Raw genomic sequence first — 18,668 nt, 5'->3', positions numbered from 1 at the left:
GAGAGTACGGGGGGGGGGGGCTGGGGGGCTTGCCCCCCCCCCCCCCGGACTGCCTCATGGGGGGCAGAGCCCCCCCTGGCTGGCGCCGGCCCAGGATATTTTTTAAGAGCTTGTCTTAGGTCCCCGTCCATTGACAACACACTGTTGGCCGTCCTGTCTGGCAGCTGTTCGACAAAGAAGATTCACGGTCACTGACCAAGTAAACAAGGAACCCGTATGCGGTTCCGAAACGTCACATCATCTCACCCGGCTTGATTAGTGACTGTGAATCTTCTCATCCAATGCCTGACCAGACGAACTTTCGTCGAACTCTTGACTAAGCTATTTGACAGGTTTATGCCCGCTTCTTTTTCATTTCAGGCTTTTAAAGTTCGGCTCATGAGCCAGTGACAAGTCAAACATTCAGTGGAAAATGCCCCTCAAACGGATCTGTACGTGCATGCAGAATACGTTGATAAACAACTGAAGCGACTGCTTAAAGGGGTGGTGCCACTAAATTTGTGGCTTGCGCGTTCTTTGCTGTAAGCGTTTACTATAGCTCCAGGAAGCATGATGCACGCACCAAGATTCATGTATTCTCGCTAAATAATTTAATATCGCTGTTTGATGTGGACAACTTTCGGTTTCGGTTTCTGGGCACCGAGGTTGGGCAGTGACGTAGAAGTGTAGGAGGCGTGGTCACGTGACCACACAAAGCTGTGACGCACTTAGCCAGGAAGCTATCGAAACTCGGCGAGTGATGTAGCAACCGATACTTTGCCGGTACTATAGTGAATTGGAATATATTCTAGTTCACTACAGCCGGTACGTACGTTGCGGAAGTGGCGGAGGTCAGGAGGTCACTCACGTTACTACAGCAGATCTGGTGTGACGCCACTACAACTTTCGTTGCCCATCCTACAGATCTACGTCAGAGTTGGCGCGCTAGCGATGGGTTTCGATCGGGAGAATGGGCATTTAGGTACACTTTGGAAGTGAATTAAAATATATTCTAAACGTTTGCTGTGTCCGACCCTTCGTGTGGAATGTCCTTGCATACAGGGGAAACCCACAACAGGCTTGTTATAGCCTTGAAATTTAATGGCACCACCCCTTTAAGGGGACCGACAACTGCCCAGAATATGAAATGAGTTGACTCCACTGATGTAACGATTGTCCGTCGCACTGACTCAAACCAACCCTGTTTTTTTTCGTGAGAGATGGATTTATATTTTTATTTCTTAAATGAAAGTCGCGAAAAATGACCTGTGGCGCCTCTGGCGGCAAAAACATGAACGATCCGACGAAGACGGCCACGTGACCGTTGATTACTGTACGCGGTCGCAGTGATGGGAATGGCCAAAAGTGTTTTGTATCACGTTTTGTAGCAGGAAAAATGATGATTTGTAGCAGCTGCCCTCAGTTTTGTAGCAGGTTGCGAAAACGAAAAAAAAAACAGGTCAGATGGCGTTTTAATGCTTTTATTATACAATAAAATGAAGTATTAAATACAGTGTGCGCATGAGTTCAATGACGGCGCAACTAATGCAAGCTTTAAACAAAGCCTAGGATCACAAATATATGAAGACTGGTTGGCACAAAGACGCAGGTACACAATACATGAATGTCACTTGCATGAAACACACTAAGCTTTCTTCCCTTTTTTCTCCGCATGCAAGTGTGGCATACACTCGGCCATCTTTTTTCGTGCTTGAGCAAGCACTGCTCGCCCACTCTCGATGTCAGAGAAGTTCTTCAACTTCATGCCCCGCTGAATCAACAAGTCAACATTTTTAATCATCCGTTCTGCCTCAGCCACTTCCTTTTTGGCTTGGTCATTGGTAAGTTCCACATTCGGTGAACTTTGCTCTGCATCTATACGCATACGCTTTGATGGTCGCTCTTCAGCTGCAAGGCGCTCCGCATACCGTCTTGATGCCCCCTTGACAGCCTTGATGACATCGGAATTGACTGGAAATGAGCACGGGTCAATGTCAAACCTCTTTGAATATGACATTATGTGAGGTATGCCATTTACGCTTGAGAGAGAAAGATTTGACCTGTCGTGCAGGACTCTTGAGTTTTCACTAAATCCACGCTCAACATCACCATTGCCATGCGGAAGTGATAGAAGTGCCTTGACTAGCTTGGACAATGGCGGATATTTTGGCCCACCCTGACCATCTTCCATGATGAAAACTTGATGCCAGTATTTGTCCAGTGGCATGTCAGAACCTGCATGTAACTGGTTCAAGTTTAGCACCGTCAATTCATCAAGAAGAGATGGAATTTCAGCGGGTTGAACCACCTGGGGTGCATACTTTGCAAGATATCTGAAGGAGTCTCTTGAAGATTCCGCACTATGATTGCTCGGATGCAGGCACCTGACATGTTGGAGCATCTGATTCTCAAGAGGAAGTTTTGCCATCAAGTACTTCGAACATGTAATGTAGAACAACCTTGCTCCTAGCCGGAACGCAGCTTTCTCTGCAGCAGTCCAGGTCTCAATAGCTTCTTCGGTGTCTGCTCCTACCTCTACATGTTGTTTCCAGTTCCGAGAGGACTCAACGTCAATTGATGCAAGCTGACTGCCTGACTTTGCCTGAAACACTTCGGTCCTTAAAAACCTTCCCAAGATTTTTTTTAGCAGCATCACCATTTCATCATAAAGAATGTGAAGCAGAGGTTCGGTTCCCTGAAACAGTTTTAGGAACCTTGTAAGAAGTTCACCAGCATTTTTCACAAACAGAGCTTTGGCACAAAGGGTTTTGTCATTCAGACTGCTCCTTAGCCTTTTGGCAATGTTGCCTCCAGCACGTACTGGAGTACTGGCGGAAAGGACACTCTTCAGGGCATCAATCTGTTCAAGCAGTCTGTCTACTGCTGGCACGAGTGACAGCCAGCGGCAATTTACATGCCGTAGAAATATGGCTTCAGGCCATCCAAGCACCTGTTGCTGCTCCTTCAGCAGGCCACACTGTGCAGCAGAGTGTTTGAAGTAATAATACACATCATTTATGACAGTTTCGACCTCACTGCCGAATGAATCCAAGGCACGTGAGAAAGCATTGTGCACCTTATCTAGGGAACACTCCCCATTATCTATCAGGGGACCGCTCTGCTGGATAAGTTTATTTTTTAGTGACCTCATTACGTTTGGTCCATCACTAAAAAATGCAAATAAGCCAGCACTGGGAACACTCTCAATAGCCTCATTTACACATCTTAGAAGGTCGTTCGCAGTTGCCTTATTTAACTGAAAGGACTGCAGGTGTTCCACAACCACCATTTTCTGGGCATCGGAAAAGTATCGCATAATGATGTCCATTTGCTGACAGCGCTGTTCCGGAAGAGGTGTCTCATCTATACAGATGCTGTAGAAAACACTCGGTCGGTTGACTTCTTTAAGCACAAGGCTCTTAAGGTAGGGTCCAAGGCCATCTGACACGACATACGACACTTTTTTTCTGCTACACGAAAAGTCTTTTGCCACCTTCGAATCTGGAAACATTGCTCGGTAGAGAGGTGTAGCTGTGTCTCCCCAGCTATAAGGAATCCCCTTAAGTGTGACAGCCAGGACGAACAGTGCTTCACTGGCTGTGACACGATCATTATACATGGCTTGCACCTACGTCACTTGACGTCACTGCTCGGAGCGAGTCGGCCATATTGGTGAACAGCGGTTAGATCTTGTTCAGCGCTGCCTGGTAGCACCTGCGAGTTTCTGCCTCTACTATGGTTATATTATGCGCATTTGTAGGCTGCTCTAATCGTAGCGACAGCTGCGGAAGAAAGAAGCAGCCCACTAGTATGAGCTTCTTTCGAATACGAGAGATTATTTAAGGTCAGTGCGAGCGTACGAAAATGCTCAGCGCGAACCGTCAGAGGACCTGGCTGGTGCGCAGAAGGCGTGCAAATTTCGACGAACAAAACCCCAACGTTCGTGTGTGTGGAGCGCTCTTCGTAGGATGTAAGCGAAAAATAGAGGAGATATGAAGACACTGATTAGCATGGATGCTCTTGTGTTCATAGGAAAGCCGTCCGCGTTGTTCGACGAGACGAACCCAGACTGGGCGCCGCCGTCTCTCGGCTCAGCTACAGCTGCAAGCATGCAGGCGCTGCGCGACATGAGTGCACGAAAAAACGGCGTCATGAAAAATGGGAAGCAGAGGCCGAACGGCACCGAGCACAGGCTGATGCGTGTTGATGAAGCCGAATGCGGTTCGCTCCCGATGACGGTCCGCATGCAGTGACTAAACCATCAGCACTACGTTCACATACACGTACTACATCCTTCATATATGTTTATGACAAACTGGACAGCACAGGAGACGCGCGATCGAAAAACGCGCTGCGGCGTGTGCACCTCGCTGCACTCGCACGAGAACTAAGCGCAAACATCAGCACTTGTTCATTTAGCAGCGTTCGTGCATCGCTATTTCATAACTCGGGGCTGGCGAAGGGGCCATTTTCATGAACCATTCAACTTACCTTGCAAGCACGATCAAATTTACGGTCGCGAAGCTCGTATTCAGACAGGCTCTTTACACAGCCGCTGGTAAAGTAGTCGTGCGGTTCCATTGGTTTGTACGCCTTTATTTCGCCCAGAGTAACCAGGTCAGTGCTGAAAACCAAATAGTCCACGATGTCCCCGTACCTGCGACACGTCTGGGAAGGCGGAGATGTTCGATGTCGTGTCCGTTCCGAGTAGAAGCGTGGATCCACTCCGTCGCACAACCGCACCTTTTCCTCATAGCGAGAACACGCTTGCCCTATCAGTTCTGAATAGTACGCCGCATTTAACGGCTGCCTTGTGCCAACGGGCGGCATGATGCACGAGAAACGGCTCGCGAAAAATAAAATGACCGTGGGAATGCGGTTCCTTCGTACTAGGGTGGCTAGTCGTACTGAACACTGTAGTCGTCGTACGGCTGGTACGTGCGGCTGTTCACCAATATGGCCGCCGCAGTAGGACCGCAGCAATGGTGACGTCACGTGCAAGCCATGTATACGACGCAATGGTGGTCGCAGCTGAAAAATTCAGGACGGCTTGAACTGCTGCTGGTCGCTTAAGTTTCCCATCAGGACCACGTAGCTGCTTCGTACGCTCCGAGTGCTTTTTGCTTTGCGAGTGGCGCTTCACTGCAATCACACCATGAAACGCACAGTTGATTGTCTGGGAACACACGACACAAAATTCTCTTTCACCAGCCCTACACCACGCCTCAAAAAGATCACCGTTGGCATCCACGTCTTTCAGGAGGTCCGCATTGAACTTACTGTTGCGTCCTGCAAAAAAGCAAATTTATTGTGCTGTCAGCATGGTCTTATAAAGCACTACAGGCCGATACATATGCTAGAGATTCTTGCGAAAACGCCGCCACGTTTCTGTGTCAGAAAGCTTGTTCCGCAAGTGCGTTTTGCACTGTCAGCCTCATGCGTATTTACCACCAAATGTAAACATTAGGGAGTTTTAGAATAGTTTATGCTAAGTTAGCGTTCGCAAGAGGTTAGCGCACGACGCATCCTCAGTTTTAGACCACACAAGCCTAAAAAATGCTGCGTCGCCGTACGATTCGGTCACCACGAGCACTGTTGCTTAGTCACTACAGTGCTGTACCCACGTGCGCGATAACTTACTGCCAGTATTAGAACCATCGTGCAGTCACACCGAGTCAAGCAGCATGCTACAAAACAGCGAATACAGTGCGTCCTCAACGGTAAAGTAAGCCCCACAAAGGCATAAAGAAAATTAGCAGCGACACATTCACTACCACAGAAAAATCTTAACGGTAATTTATTTTAGGCCTAAAATCATCAAGGTAATGAAATGGGGGGGGGGGGGGGGGACTCCGAGCGCACACAGATAAACGTGATACGGGCAAGCAGCTAACAAACTTACCTTTGAGAGTGGATAGTGCCATGACGCCACCGCCGTGCAGGACGCGCGTAGTCGTACAACCATACAACACCGCTATGCTCGCGATGGGAGTTCACGCCGCCGGTACGACTGCGAGGCTGCGGCACGCAGCGAAAACTGGGAATGAGCCGCAACTGCACTCAGCTCAAACGACAGTGCCACCAGGTACCGACACTACACAGTGACAAGCCCACGCACAACTACAGCCACGTGCCCACGCATTGTATTGTATTGGATTGGCTCTGCCTACGAATGGCACGAGAGGCGGCAGCCTATCTGCCACCTGGTGTTGCTGAAAAATCCCCTTGACGGTGGCCTCCGAGATAAAGCGGCGCATTGCCAGGTAATCTCGGAGGCTATGCGTAGCAGCTTTGGAGCAATTCTGCTCATTTGTAGCATGGATGTAGCAGCTTTCACGAAATGTAGCAGGTTGGAGCAATGGTGCTCATTTATAGCATAGATGTAGCAGCTTTAATGAAATGTAGCAGCTTGGAGCAATTGTAGCAGCTTTCCCATCACTGCGGTCGACGATTTTTTTGTTAGTACTGAAATATTGTTCGTTTCTTTATATTAAAAGGTACTACTCCATAAAAATGTACACATATGCCTGCGTTAGATGCATTAAATTAGCGCTGCCTTCGCGTGACGTAATGATCCCATGCTCGTCAGCGCGTCTTGAGCAACTTTTCAGCGTGCTCATGCAGCCGTGCACGCAGTTTCCAGGTCGCTAAGATTTTATAGCGACATAGTTTGGCTGCCTATACTTTCTCTCAGAAATGACGCGCGCTGCTATTCGGTGCGGCCGTGCATATGCACAGTTACGTTTTCGATTGCTTGGCTTGGCTCGTGTATAGAGAGAGTAACGACGCCGGGACAAGCCATACATGACACAGGCGCAGGCAACCTCGGGCGCAGGCGCACAGAACGCTGTACAAATACCGGGAAGGTGTATAAAGCCATACATCTCATTGTAACAGCTTGCTATTTTCAAAAATGGTTGGAAAGCTCAGAATAAAGGTGGTTAAGCATAGTTACAGTAACTCCTGCGAAAGCAGAACAACGACAGCTTTCACAAGGGCTAGCGGCATCGCTATCAATTATCAGCGTTGCTGGAGCGAGCCTCCATGCGTGTTTGGAGCCTTTCAGATCGAAAAATACTGGCTATAAAATAACTACGTGCTTTTCGGATAAACTACTGCAGCTACAAACGCTACGAAGGGTGAGCTTCCTTTCGCGCCGTAAAAAACTGGGTCGAGAAAAATCAGTTGTCGGTCCCTTTAAGCTATGACAAGTTAAAAAATTCACCGACGATACTGCCTAATGCGAATTCTGAGCGCAGCTTTGTGTTCGGGCAACGCCAACTGTGTTTGAAGTTTTGACTATCCGCAGTTTTAACATTCGTTACATATTGCCACAGAAACTGCCAGCGCTCGAGCTCTAGTGCTACGCACACTACTCTGTGCATTGCAGGCGGCGCGAACCAAGCGAAACGCTGACAGCCACGTTACGACAAGCGAAGCCAGCCGCAGTGCACGTGCCAGTCCTGCATGCGCACGAGCTCCGATCGAGGGGCCAGCGCGCGTGACGGAGGAAGAAAGCGAGGTTAGAGGCCTGTGGCTCGCGATATCGACAGACTCCGCGTTCTCTCTGTTTCGTCCTCATTCGGGCTATCGGTTACGCCGCCGACGCCAACGGCGACGCCACTGAACGCAGGAATGGACGCCTATGAGCTGAAAGGTCTTGAACCACGCGTAGAGACTGGTTTTGAGAACACAAAAATGCTACTGAGAGTACAAAGCAATCCCGACACAGTCAGTGAATGCTTTCGCATAAACTTACTCGCCATAAAAAACGGGTAATTTCTTGGTTGTCTACAATTTGGTACCCTTTGACATGCCTGCTTATAAAAGTGCCGAGAAAAGATGATACGCATTTTTGATTTATCAGTAAAGGGTTTTACTATAAGTTCGGCCACCAATAAGCAACTCAATTGCTCGTCCAGAAAACAACCTTTAGCGGAAAAATTCGTAACCGCAGCTTCGCACAAGATGTAGTGGTAGCAAATGGTATTTGCTACCACCTGAGAATTACGGCTATCTTGAATTGAATTCACTGACATAATTAAAGCTTCCCGTGCCAGCGTTAGCCTACTCTCTCCTGTCTGGTGCATGTTTTAACAAAGGAAAGCCTGTTAATAAACAAAAAAATTCGGCAGATTCTGCGCATTGTGGGAATCGATCTTATGCGATGCAGTTGACGAGTAGCGGCCTATGCGGCCTTTTTCGCTTTGAGCCAAGAGTTACGAGGTGGATCGATGTCCTTGTGTAAATTAAAACTAAATCTGGAGTCTCACTTAACAGATTTTCATAATGATATCACGGTGTTGGCACCTAATAAGAGACTAAAGTTATATTAAATTCTTTAATTTAGAAGTTGGACTCCCTCTCTCTCTCATATTATATATATATATATATATATATATATATATATATATATATATATATATATATATATATATAGAGAGAGAGAGAGAGAGAGAGAGAGGGAGAAATGTGGAAGAGCAAGTCGGGCCCCCGCCCCCTCCGGTAAAATGAAAACTCGCCGCCTATGCAGTGCGGAAATGTTGGCAAGTGGAACGGAAGTGGAACGAGGTACCGTGTCATTGACAGGGGCGTAGCCAGAAATTTTTTTCGGGGGGGGGTTCAACCATACTTTATGTATGTTCGTGCGTACGTTTGTATGTGTGCGTGTATATATACGCAAGCAAAACTGAAAAATTTCGGGGGGGGGTTTGAACCCCCCCAACCCCCCCCCCCCTGGCTACGCCCCTGGTCATTGACACATGTCAACGGAGCAACAGACGTAGTCGTATATAAGCACTTGAGAGTAGAACCCTCAATGCGAAGACTTAAGGCTTTAATGCCGTCAAGGCCGATAAGACAAATTCCTCGGCGAACAACATAAAAACAGAGTGACGCGGTGCGCCCTTTGAACTGTACATCTGCCGTGAAACAACCTAGCACGCAAATGGGACGTTGGGAATAGTCAAACAATGTGACGTGCGGGGCAGGCAGAAAAATGTCGACGGAATGCTTGCTCTGACAAAATTGAAACAGATGACCCTGAATCAACAAGAAGTGTAAGCCTGACGTTCGCAACCAGCACTTCTACGTGAATTCCCCTACGAGCGGAACGTTCCAGTCAACACTTGCTCAGTACTGCTATAGGGCTGACGCGCTGGAGTTTTGAGTACTGTGGCGGAGCCTGGTGGCATGCGCCGAAGTTGCTTGGGTAGTCAAAAATGGACGCCGACCGGCGAGTTACGCAGTTCTCAGTTGCTTTAAGCGTTTTACTTAATTTTGCGCCTAGTTTTCAGGCTCAAAAAGTGCTTAACACGTACGCAGGAACTTGTCCGCTATGCCTGCAGAGTGTGACATGTTTGACGAGCGATCCCTGCTTCAACAAACCGTGCCGAAAGCAGGTGGTCTGGGCGACGGCTCTGAGCAGCGCGCGGTCCCGAAGCGCGGTCGCCGCCGTTATTAGACAGATTTAGTTGGGCGTCCGCAACAACGTACGGACGCAGCCTGCCATAGTAAATGGCTGGCAGGCTGCGTGCGTACGTTGTCGCGGACGCCCAACTAAATCTGTCTATTGTTGCGTGGTTAATTGCCTCGAACATGGGGGTAAGGATCCTAATGTGCGGTTTTACTGGTTCCCCTGAAAGCCGTAGGAAGTGGAGCGACGGAACCGCTGGATACGTGCCGTCCGACGCGTGAAGTGAGTACGCGAGCAAAACGTGGTTTGCAACGTAACGTGCTGATTACTTTTCGTACGCGCGTGCACGCGTTTATATATGTATATATTCCCTGTGTGCAGTCCAGACGGCACGCCGTGGCTGCCGACGGCGATCACGAGGATATGCAGCCGCCATTTCGTGCGAAACGAGACAGCCGGCTGCTTCCAGCGGCCGGCTGTAAACATTGCGCGCCGTCGCTTCTCGACCGCCACCGCACGCTGACAGACTCTGACGAATTCCCTAGAAGCAAATGTTGAAAATTACGACCGTGCATGGGGGGGGGGGGGGGGGGGGGGGGGGGGGGGGGAGTGTGTTTGCGACTGAATGCGGCAGAAAACGGCACACGACGCGAATGCGCTCATTCGGGCCGCCGACGGCTAGCCTTCGTCACTGCACCTTTCTTGATTCCGTTTCGTCGTGTAATGCAAATCATGTCGGCTTTCTTAAGAGCAATCTTTTCGTTTATGCACTGTCGTTAATCGCGCGAGCATGCCTCGTAAAACTTAACTCGAGTTCAACGTCGTATGAGATTCGCTGCACTTGCGAGTTGCAGCGCGCCGAAATGGTTCCTTCAATCCCCTGCACGTCGTAAACATACTTGACGTTGACGAGCTTCTTGCGTTTACGCAGACTGCTTGGCCTGAAGAACTCAGCCACGCCAGAAATTGGCCGAGATCCAAAGCGCAGCACAACCGACAGCGGCGGCTCCATTGCGCATCTGAGCTTAGTGCTGCATGCGGCCGCCTGTCTGACTACTCGAAACCAAAGAACTTGTCGTAGGGGGCGCTTTTTAGCACCGTTTTCGCAGCGCCGCCTGGGCAGCCAGTCAGGCCTATAACACGACGATACATCGCCATCACATTCTACTTCGCGGACCCTGCCTTGCACTTGAGCTCGTTTGCGGTTGCATACATTTTGAAAATGGCCCTTGCGACCGCAAAACAAACAACTTTTCCCATGCGCTGGGCACTGCATGTCTGGTGCGAAGTGATCCCTCGAGCCGCATCGGAAGCAGTGCGGCGACGCAGAGCGCCTACCGTGTTCTCGGTTCCGTTCAGGGGGGTGGTGCCCCTGCGGCGCACGTGAGCCGCTGGCGCTCTTCGTTAGCTTCTGCTGAAAGTGGGCTGCCGGCTGCGAATTGCTCTTTTGCGATGAATGCAATGGTTTCTTAAGACGACGCTGCATTGAAACTTGGTCGACCGAAGGAGAAAATTCCTTTAGCTCTTCAACTGCTTGCTCAAATTGGAGCGCAATTCGCACCGAGCCTTCGAACGAAAGTGAGGGGCCCTCAAGCAATAACCGCTCACGTACGCGGTTGGAAGCTATGCCGGCAACAATTTGATCCCGCAGAGCATCATCCTGAGAAACGAACGAACAGTGTGACGCTAGCTCCCGTAGGGCGGCAACAAATTTCATGAACGGACTCGCCTGAGTGTTGACGGCGTCGGTGAAAACGATGACGCTCAACGACAACGTTGCAGGACGTCGAAAAGTGGTGCCGTAATGCCACGAGTGCAGTGCCGTATTCGTCAGAAGTGGCTGCGGCGCTTGGCACTGGTGGTGCTGCGGCGGTCGACCCTGCAGGTAAGGTCGGATAAATACGCTGGCCCTCCGGCCCCAAACAATGCAAAAGGATAGCCTTGCGTCGTGCTGGCGTGAACTCGGCGGCCCCGGACGCCACCAGGTAGACGTTGAACATCTGCTCCCACTGCTCCCATGGTAGTGGCGGCCGGCCGGGCGTCGCAAGGAAGAACGGCGGCGGAGCGAGCCCGGGGAAACTCATGTTGGGTCGGGCGCGGACGGTGCGCAGGGTACTTTTACGACATCCTCGTCGCCAATGTAATATCTAAGGAAGGGAGTCGGACTCCAGCCGTCACAATGAATGAAACAAGAACTGCGCCTTTATTGACTATGATACATGGTTTATATGATGATGATGATGATGATTTTGTGGCCAACCCTTCGCAACGGGTGGACGTGGAATCCACGCCCTAGGCAAACACGAAGCTCTACTTATTACCAGTTTTTTCAGTAAAACGGTAGAGGAAAAAAGACAAAAAAAGAAAAAAGAACAATAAAGGGAGAGGAAGAACAAGAGCCGCTCTGACTAGGCAGCAGTTAAGAATGTCTCGCCGTAACAGCCGCTCGCCAGCATTCGAGGCGGCCCTTTGTCGCTGCGACCGTGGCTCTGTCCACACTACGCCGACCGTCGTCTCTGCCGGCCTGGTCGAAGCCCAGAGCAGTTTCCAGAGAGGCACCATCCGTCATCACCAGGGGCGTAGGCAGAAATTTTTTTCGGGGGGGGGCACCTCCTTGATCTGTAGTGGGGACGAGCAGGCAGATGTGGTCGAGTGTCATTTTCTGCTCTGTATGCTATGGCAATAAAAAATTTCGGGGGGGGGGGGGGCACGGGCCCGGGTGTGCCCTAACGTGGCTACGCCCCTGGTCATCACTGTGCCAATGCCCTCACACCGCAGCACCAAATGTTCGATAGTTTCGTCCTGCAGTCCACGCACACGACACCGCACATCACTCACGTCCTTGCTAATAGCCTTAAGGCGTACAAGTGTGCGGAGTGCACCAGCTCTCGCCTCAAATAGTAGCTTGCTGCCAAGGGAGTTGTCGTACAGGTGTACCATGCCAATACTGTTCTTGTGACACCGGTACACCGCTAGCGTCGACTTCTCAGACATGTTGTGGATCCAACGTGCCTCCTCTTCTTCCCGCACTCGTTCCCGCGCCTGTTTTGCCCACTCAGCGGATGAGTTTGCGCTGAGAGGGGCGCGAAAGAGGCCGAACTTGCTCTCGATGCGGTAGAGGCGCCTCACCCACGGAGTGCGCATGCATGTTGCAGACAGGTAGTCAAAAACACGCCGCGCCCATCTTTCTCTGGGCATGCAGAGCAAGCGGCCACGGTAGGCAATTTTGCTGACCGCCTCCCGAGCTTCAAAGCTCGACCAGCCGAGATCACCCTGAATAGCTTCTTTGGTCACAGCACCATGGCAGCCGAGAGCTATCCGGCCAACCTCCCGCTGTCGTCGCTCAAGCCAGTCCCGCGTGACTGCCGAAAGGCATAGCACAGCATTCGCGAACGTCAACGCCGGCACATGCACTATCTTCCAAAGGTCCCGAACCATCACAAGTCGATTGCACCCCCAGAGACATTGTCGACGGAGGATGGACTGGGCCCGAAGTGCCTTCTGCCGGAGGATCTCCTTTTGTTGGCCAAACAGCTCCGGTCCACTGGAAAGCTGCACTCCCAGATATCTGTACGTCGCACACACCATTAGGACATCATCTCCGAGCCTGAGGGTGACCTCATCCGCACATGTGCCAGCGAGGGGGACTACCGCAGATTTTTTACAATTGAAGCGGAGCCCAAGGCGCGTGATTTCCGCCTGGGAGATGTGAATGAGGTCCTGAAGGTCCTGAGCAGACTCCGCCATCAACACAAGGTCGTCAGCAAAGGTGAGCCCCGGTAGTCTGCACATCTCGTCTACTCCCACTGTACTGTATTTCAGCTGGAAACCAAGACCACTACTGAGGAGCTTTCGCTCCATGTTGGCCACATATAGAATGTACAGCAGTGGGGATAGCGGACATCCCTGACGTAGACCTCTTGTGACCATAGGCGTGCGCAGGGTTCCTCATTAGGGGGGGGGCGAAGGTTCATCGCAGCGCTCCCCCCCCACCCTGAAAAGTCCATATGTATGGGCAGATTTTGCCCCCCCCCCCCCTCTTAGGTGACTAGAAGGGTCAATGTACGGGGCAGATTTTGCGCCCCTCCTCTTAGGTGATTAGGGGGGGGGGCGCCTCCCCTGCCCCCCCCTCTGCGCACGCCTATGCCTGTGACCTTGACAGGCGAAGATTGCGCACTCCCGGCAATGGCCGTGTTGTCTTCATACAGGCGCTGCACCGTTAGCAGAGGAGCTGGAAGATTCATTGAGTAAATGCGCCCCGTGGGGGATGAAGGAACAAAAAACGAAACCAAAACTGAATACAACACCGTCGATCGTCGCTTCTTTTCCTTCGGAAGCCTAAGAAACCCTGCGCGCTGCTGTTTGAACAGCCAACCGCGCAACAGCAGCCCATCGCACGCAACAAATTCACGCTTGAATGCTAGCAGCAGTCGCCATGTATACGCGCGGCTTCGCACAAGAGCTTCGTAACCTACGCGCGCTCCTCAGCGATTGTGTAAGTGCGGCGCGCCGGCGTCTCTGCGTCGCGGCAGCGCCGGACTCCGCGCCGCGCTGTCGCCACTGCCGCCCGCCGCCGGCGGCGAGGAGAGAGGGTTTACGTCACGAGAAGAGGGTGGCGCTGATGCAAATTGGAACTTGGTAGTTATAGTGCCTACTACCGTTTAATGCGTAGTTATGCCGCGTTCACGGCAGGTATGTTTTAACGAGGTTAACGCGTGGAGCAGGAAATGTTCGCTCTATCCGCACGAAAAATACTCACCTTTGCTCATTGCGGGAGAACACACGCAGCAGCGTCGACATCAAAACCGTAGCTAGCAGAGGAACAAGCTATGCACAATAAAGAAACTGAGAGTGAACAACCCCGCTACGGCGCTACGTATGCGACTCGATAGTTTTCGCTACGCGACAGTTGACAGTAGCGCCGGAACACTCAGCCTACCGAGAAGCAGCAAGCTCGCGGAGCGGCAGCGCATTTGGGGGGGGGGGGGGGGGGGGGTCACACATATTTACAACCGCTCTGAGGCGATTATCACAGCACTATGGAAGCCTCCATTACAAAGGCGCGTAGAAGGACACGCTTGGGCGCGTTAACGTGTTCTGCGAACGTATCCCTGGCGCTGCTTGTAAAGTTACGTTTTCCCACGCTGAAACTGACGCGGGCTTGAAAATTCTTGCTTGTGAGGCCGTTTCTGCGCAGTTAGGCGCAATTTTTGCAATTTTTATGCTTTTGGAGCAGCTTGGCGCAGGATAACGGAATCGTATAAAAAATGCGCAATATGCGCAGCTGGCTCACCCCTGCATTGTGGCTGCACACGTCTGGACTGGAAGTAGCGTCCAACACGTGTAAAAAAAACTCGCTAGCGATTGTGACACTCCCTAGTGAGAAATGAGAGCACTCTGCTGAGTGTTACTGCCTTTTCCAAAGACAGGCTGGGGTGAGGTGTGGCACATAAGTTGTTCTGCCTAGTCTGTAGTACTGCAAGATGTCGCTGTACCTCTTGGGTGCATCTTCCCTCCTCCTCAGTGCATCCTGTGGGAAGGCCCGGAGCACACGAGCTCGGACAGCAGCGCGAGCTGCCTCATTTCCCATCAGGGACTCGTGACCTGGAGTCCAAACGACGCTTCTGGTAGGTTCTTCTTTGCTGTAGCCGTAAGAACTTGTAAAGCCTGGCTGGAAATTCTTCCTTTCTGAAAATTTCGACAAGCTGCTTGAGAATCGACGTATTATTGCTTCCTCTGCACAGGTTGAGATATGGCTGTTTCTTCTGCTGTATCGATTTCTGTTAACCGTTCTCTCTTTGCCTCTGCTGTCGACTACGCTGACAGCATGGGCCTGCATGTTTTGCTGCATCGGTGTGTCATGTGTCCAGATTTCGGGAAGAGGGAAAAAAAAGAAGGTGGTGTGCCGAATGCCTTTGAAGTCACCACAGAACACTCATGTGGAAAAGCGTACCAAGATTAAGAAGGGGTTACTAGCTGTCAAGGCACGCAGCACATTTTATCCCTCAATTACGCATGCGCTGGAATGAATACCAGTCTGATCACTGACATTGCTGTGGCCCTGAGAAACAATTAACACTACAACACAAGCTGCTATGTTGCCCTGAGTCATATTTATGACAACTTGTGATAATTTAAAACAAATAAGCTCCTCAAGTTTGAATTATCAAAAGCTGCAAATAAAGCTAAAACCCAAGCACCTTCTTGCAGCTTGCAAAGTGGTTACCCAGCTGAGCCAGTGGCAACATTTTCGCCTTGTCAGTTCTGTTATGCCTGAACGTAATAAATCATCCTTGCAATAAACTTATCCAAGTCAAGCTTTTGTATTGCACTTCATGTCCTTTGCAGCACCATTAATATCTGGATATTAATGTCACTAATCAAGTTCTTTGGTTCCAACCTACTGTGTTGAACCCAAGGAAGGAAAGCACAAATCCTGCAGAAACAGTTAAAAAAAGAAGAAAAAGAAAGCCACGCAAAATGTCCTTTCAAGGTTCTCTAAGCTATGCATAAGAGCAGAGATTTATTATGCATTGCAGCATTGCTGTGTTCAGGTGGAACTGGCATGGTGCCTTTCTTTCCAGCGTTTGTCAATGTCTGGAATCACCCTGCAACCACCGAAACACCATTTTGTCATTTTCGCAGTCTAAATTTCGCTGATGTGTACAATGCCACATCTTGTCCTACAGAGGGCTGCCACAAAATTCAACAAACCTTCGTAGTTTACTTTTGCACTTGTATGGTTCAGATACAGTATTCACATTCTGAAAATGTGGGCATGTAGCCCAGTGGTGCAAACACTTGGAGCATGAGGGCCTTGGTTCAAAGTCAGCCGCCCAAAAATAATTTATTTTGTTTTATACATTTTATAACAGGTTTTGCATGATGGACAGAGTTTTCTCATTGAGTCTGCACGAGAATGCTTATGCATTGAAAAAACTACTCTGACCATGACACAACATGCAACTAGATGGTGGTGAAAAATGGTTTCCATAATAAAGAATGACTGGAAGGCCTCACTGAAATCCTCTGAAGGGGTTTTATGCTATGCCTGGCTGGAGGGACAAGCATCGGTTGAAATGAATCCCACTTATTGAGCAGCTGTGGCAGCAAATGTAGAAAGCAGTCCATCAAAGAATGTCCTCAACTCTATCTGAATGCAGCTCCTGGACATAGCTGGCAGGAAAGACGCCCCAGTGGCCATCTTTTTCACCATGCCACCAGCCATCTTCAGCACGGCTGTGCACCGTCACCACATCACCTGCAGACAGAAAAAAATAAAGTGCCTTTGACAGCAGTTACTGGTCAGTCATGGACAATTGAACTGAAGTGGATAACAGCAAGGACTTGTTCAACTGCGTGTGGGGATGTCATCAAACGAGAAACATCTTGCAGCAAAGCTCCAGCATGGGTCCCTGCACTGCTTTGATGTGTGGCCACACTGAGACGTTCTCACCCCAAAAAGTGATACAACCCTGTACACTTGAGTGTTCAAAACCAATCGAGCTCGGTGAAGCTGAAGGACCCCTTACCGATTGGGCATACGTGAGTGCAGTGCCACAAGATGTTTCTTCACTTTCAGGGCATATGAAGATCCCAACTGCAGTTTCAGCTGCAGTTAACACCTGCGAGTGTTAGTCAGCACAGTTCGAGCAGCGCTGACTCCCAGGGTTAAATGCACAGATATACCTGGTCAAGTGTACATAGCTCAATTGGGACGCGTTATTCGAAGGTTGCGGGTTCAGTTCCTGCCAGCGGCAAGTCGTCTTTTCGTCCACTTTAATTTCGTAATTACCTGTAATGATGTCCCCTCTACTTTGGCTGCATTAATGTTGTGTCTAACAAAGAAAACAAGTCCTTAAATTCTAAAAGAGTGTGATAGTTGGCACTACTGAAGCAGATTGATTTCTGCAAGTGCAGTACGTGTCATTTTTGGCAATAAAGCATCTCTACTCACTTTTTATGGATACAGTAAAACCTCTATACAAGAGACACTCAAAGGACCTGGGTCTCTTGTAACCAATAATTCAACTTGGACTAGAAGGTCTCAAGGTCTCAGCAGCGCCTACATCTGCTTGCCATTTTCTAAATCTGCCTCAGTGGCACAGAGTCATTGTGGGAGTGCAAAAGAAATTTCATAATGACAGAAAGTTTGGTGCAATTTGCAGCTGCAGAAGGGGATGAAAATTGCAGCACATACTGGTTGGTGCTACACTGGCCACACCTTATAAATAACAAAAGACCTGAAGGTGTTGTCCTTGTAACGTGGGGTGTCAAATGTCTCTTACAACCAAGTGCCTCTTGTAACAAGGCTTTGCTGAAAGCAAGTCAATTATAACAAACACATTCTACTGGACAAGTGCATGACACATCAGGCAGTGTGCTAGCAAGTAAGGGATACCAATTGTGTCCAGTATTTCTTGCTCGCAGTTAGAAGGTTTTCAAAGGGTCACCTGAGCACAGACTGAGCTCGTCGTCCATGGTGGCCTGGTAGTCATACAAGGCTCGGCACTGTGAGGGCAACACATTGGCATACGGCTGCTCTTCTGGCTCCTCAACCTCAGCACCCCCGTCGGCTGCCCCGCGGTCCCACTCCTCGGCACTGGAGGAACGCCGCTGTAGCCAGGGCGGGATCTTAAGCACTGTCTGTGCCAAACCCTGCAGCATCAAAGGCAGACCAATGCATCCATCTCTCAACCCTACCACTGGCAAAACCAAAATCCAGATCATTGCAGTCTTACACTGTCAATATGCGTGAGTTGCCGTGAAAAGAATTACTTTCAAGACAGGTTCTACTATGGCTGGATTGGTAAAAGGTAAGTTGCAAGCTTACACTGCTCGCTCCATCATTGTGGCACTGCTTGCTGGCTTATGCAACACAATGCATAAAAATTCTTGTTTTTCTGCATCTAGGTGGCACTACAATCAGCAGAGCTCGGTGATTTCAGCCAATGGCATGTCCAAATTTTCATACATGGAGCCTATGTGGAGTCTCGTATGACTAGTAGAGAATGAGAAATGCCATTTCATGGTACTTGGCAAGTGTGATAAGTGAAGTGCGCGAGTGCAACTAGTGTGCGGTTTGAAAAGTGCGCGAGTGCACCGGCGCAAGAAAGACGACGACGACCGAATGTGTGGACGCGCGCTTTCGCGGTGTATTCGGCGAGGAAGACGAAAGGCAGACGGGGCACGTGAAGCTCCGACGAATGAGAGGTGGTCCCTAGATGGTCCTGCAATGTACATTGTACCAGATACAGACTTTATTACTGCATCT

General features: G+C 50.0%; 2 protein-coding genes across 4 annotated transcripts in view; both read right to left on the bottom strand.

Annotated features, from left to right (window-relative positions):
- Positions 1-1,444: 1,444 nt before the first annotated feature.
- On the bottom strand, positions 1,445-6,107 carry LOC125757763 (uncharacterized). Of its 2 annotated transcripts, none has more exons than XM_049413909.1 (2): positions 5,882-6,107; positions 1,445-1,950 (listed from the first exon to the last, which is right to left on the bottom strand). In XM_049413909.1, the coding sequence occupies exons 1-2, from the start codon at positions 5,901-5,903 to the stop codon at positions 1,625-1,627; spliced, it is 348 nt and encodes a 115-aa protein (XP_049269866.1). In that variant the 5' UTR covers positions 5,904-6,107; the 3' UTR covers positions 1,445-1,624. The 2 variants fall into 2 exon arrangements, 1 of the variants encoding a protein (XP_049269866.1); XR_007415531.1 differs by lacking the exon at positions 1,445-1,950 and adding an exon at positions 4,993-5,268.
- A 10,387-nt stretch (positions 6,108-16,494) lies between these two features.
- Positions 16,495-18,668, bottom strand: part of LOC119388303 (nostrin) — a 105,515-nt gene continuing 103,341 nt past the window's right edge. For both annotated transcript variants that reach the window (XM_037655999.2, XM_037656003.2), the window contains 2 exons: positions 17,848-18,052; positions 16,495-16,655 (listed from right to left, as the gene is read on the bottom strand). In XM_037655999.2, coding sequence (XP_037511927.1) covers positions 16,525-16,655; positions 17,848-18,052 — 336 coding nt within the window. In that variant the 3' untranslated portion in view covers positions 16,495-16,524. The remainder of the gene's footprint in view (positions 16,656-17,847; positions 18,053-18,668) is intronic.

Source organism: Rhipicephalus sanguineus, chromosome 3 (genome assembly GCF_013339695.2).
Source record: "Rhipicephalus sanguineus isolate Rsan-2018 chromosome 3, BIME_Rsan_1.4, whole genome shotgun sequence".
Classification (NCBI taxonomy): domain Eukaryota; kingdom Metazoa; phylum Arthropoda; class Arachnida; order Ixodida; family Ixodidae; genus Rhipicephalus; species Rhipicephalus sanguineus.
Note: the sequence above shows the minus strand (reverse complement) of the source record. Positions and strands in the feature narration are given on the sequence as shown.